Source organism: Nannospalax galili, unplaced genomic scaffold (genome assembly GCF_000622305.1).
Source record: "Nannospalax galili isolate Female #2095 unplaced genomic scaffold, S.galili_v1.0 scaffold416, whole genome shotgun sequence".
In the NCBI taxonomy this organism is placed as follows: Eukaryota; Metazoa; Chordata; class Mammalia; order Rodentia; family Spalacidae; genus Nannospalax; species Nannospalax galili.
Genome location: NW_008338125.1, coordinates 1 through 3067, shown reverse-complemented (window position 1 = coordinate 3067; position 3067 = coordinate 1). Strand labels below are relative to the sequence as shown.

Here is a 3067-nt window from a genome sequence, read left to right as displayed (position 1 = left end):
GCTGTATGTGCTTACTGCTGTTGTATGCAAACTGGACCCTTGTGTGCTTATGACATAATCAGTGACACTATTGATTTTTTTCTAATAGTGTAGTTGCATATTCTTTTAGATTTTCTGCATACAAAAATATCATTCTTTGATTAGTGAGAGTAGTTGTGCATCTTTTCCAAGTAATGTTTTTAATTTCACTTATATTTGATGCTATTATTAAGTTCTTTGGTTTAAATCTAGCATATTACTACTTGGTTTTTATTATCTTATCTATTCTACATATCTTTTTCTCTTAACTTTCTTAGATTAATTAAATTATATCATTTGATTTTCTTCACACTAGCTTATTAATTATATATCTTTTTACTACTCTTTTCATGTTCACCCTATAAATTACAACAGCCATCCTTAATTAAGCATATTAAATACAAATAACACTACTCAATTTAAGTATCCTACAATGCCTGAACTCCATTTCCTCCCTCTGGCTTTTCTGCTATTATTGGATGCTTTAGTTTAATCTATTATACTAATGCTGAAAGTTATCACTATGATCATTTTATGCAATCAAAATACATTAAACTTTTTCATACATTTATTTATTCAATTATTCCTCATTATTTACTGCTTTTCTGTGCGTCCCTTAATTTTCCTATTACAGTATGTTTCTGGTGATGAATTCTGTTCCAGCTTGAATTTAAGCCCCAATAAACTAACACAGTTTTCAATATCTACACACCACACAAGTATATGCACACAGACACATATGCATGCACACGAACATGTGTGCACATACACACATGCACACACACACACACACACACACACACACACACCAATTCCAGTTCTCAAAAGGAAAGATCATCTGAAATGATCTAATAAACTCTTGTACAGATATTTTAATAAAATAATCAATTTAAGTCATTCTCTTCCAAAAACTGTTGTGCTATATCTCTAGAATAAAATGTGCTGCTATGTTATTTATAAGATCACTACTATCTGATATATATATATATATATATATATATATATCACTTTAACTTGAATAAATATTAGATTTTTATTTCCCCCTTTTTCTCTCTAATTTTGCATAAGGGTTAAATGCCAATTTTTAATAGCTTGCCAAACTATATACTAAAAAAAATAACCACAGTAAAAAATCAGCAAATACTTAACATCTTTTGCTCACAATTTCAAGGTCCATAACAATCTAGTCCATATCAATATAGCCATATAGTTTGTGTTGTTTCCTGTAGTATTTTTGATTCACCAGGTTACATGAGTCCTAAAGTCATCATTGTAACTCTTTTTGTAATAGATGTTGATTTTCACTTATTGACATCCCTATTAATTTTTTATCACTTATGAGATAAGCTAGTGAGTCTTTCTCTGTCCGTGTTGTGACTAACAGCCAACTCTCCAAGAGGGACTACCCTGTCTAGAGCACACTGAGGTCCAAGAGATTAAAATGCTACTGCTCGGAAAATATTTGAAGTGCAGAAACTGGCAGCTTTACTTACCGATGTTACCTGATTTCTTTCTCTGTAGACGGTAGAGAGAAGCTGCTCATGACAGTCTTTCATTTTTAAAGATGAACTATTTAAACTACAGGTTTAAAATATGGGTAATCATTACAATAATGAATATGACCATGACCTGAAAAAATAAAAATGCAAGAGAAATCAATTTTTATTTCACAATTCCAGGTTCATACATACTATCAAAAGATGTCTACTCTCCTGGAAAACATCACTAGCATGATCAAAATATTCCATGAATACTCAAACAAAGATGAGGAGACCGAGACACTGAGCAAGAACGAGCTGAAGGAGCTCCTGGAAGTGGAGTTTCAGTCAGTCCTGAGGGTAAGATACATATTGCAGGAGCAAAGGGCATGGATTTCTGATCCGCATCAGCAGTCCAAACAAACATTCTTTTAAATCTCTTTGTAAATATGTGAACTATTTCATTTGTAAGAGAAACAAAGCTGTTCTTATGTCAAAAGAGGAAATATATAGTTCTATCTCTTCATAGTTCATGGATAATCACAGACATATATAGACCATATGAAAACAAGAATGCAGTCGATATTTGATTGCAAATGAATAAAGCATTTTGACATCGCTGTTCAAAATGCTTGTCCCCAAACCAAGAACACCAGCAGCATATTGAAATGATCATTAAATCTTGAACAGAATGAAATTCTGACACAAAAGAAAAAACAGATATTTACCTCAATAGACATTAAGATTTCTAAAAGTTCTTTATAAATTATTTTGATCTAGTGCCACTTCTAAAGAGTTGAGGAAGGAATTAAAAGGACTACAAATGAAACAATGTGGGACACTTGCCACAAATTTTGGTACCATGACTTCATAAAGCATAAATTAACTTTGATAGATTCCATTAACAACAAGGTGCTACAGTATAATCACAATCCATTACTTCTTACAGAATCCTAACGACCCAAACACAGCCGATATCTTCATGGAAATACTGGATGTGGACCACAATGACAAGATAGACTTCACTGAGTTCTTACTGATGGTATTCAAGTTGGCTCAAGCATATTATGAGTCCAGGAGCTTGGGTGGAAAACAAAGAGGAACAAAGCACAGAAGAAGTAGACATCAGGAACACGAAGAGGGGACAGGAGAAGAGGAGGAAAAGAGAGAACACAGATCACATCATTCAAGAAATGACAGCACAGAGAAGAGGAAGAGGTCAGAGAGCCCAAGAGGAAAGGGAAAGAGGAGACATGGGTCTCAGTGTGGCAGGAAGAGGACAGATTCAGCAGCCCACAAACACACAGAAAAAGAACAAAAAAACAATGATGAACCAAGGAGAAATGGCAAATCTGGGTCTGATTCCACAGAGAGAAAAAGAAGAAACAAGAGAAGTAGGAGCCCCTTGAGAAGAAAAGACAAAAGAAATACTGATGTGGCCTGTGTATATGAAGAAATGCCAGATAGCATTGGGAACTACGAATCTCCCCACTACACTGAATCTGCCGAGGACCGGGACTCATCTAGCCCAAGGGGGAGACACCGGTCCCCCCAGGAGCAGTCCCCAGACA

The 3067-nt window shown here is 34.7% G+C and overlaps 1 protein-coding gene across 1 annotated transcript; it reads left to right on the top strand.

The window, feature by feature from the left end:
• Positions 1–1718: 1718 nt before the first annotated feature.
• Positions 1719–2714, top strand: LOC103734073 (filaggrin-like; the record flags this gene model as incomplete). The annotated part of the gene is made up of 2 exons (XM_008832965.1): positions 1719–1856; positions 2446–2714. Coding segments are annotated over exons 1-2 (407 nt in total), but the record flags the coding sequence as incomplete, so codon positions are not given.
• Positions 2715–3067: the final 353 nt, after the last annotated feature.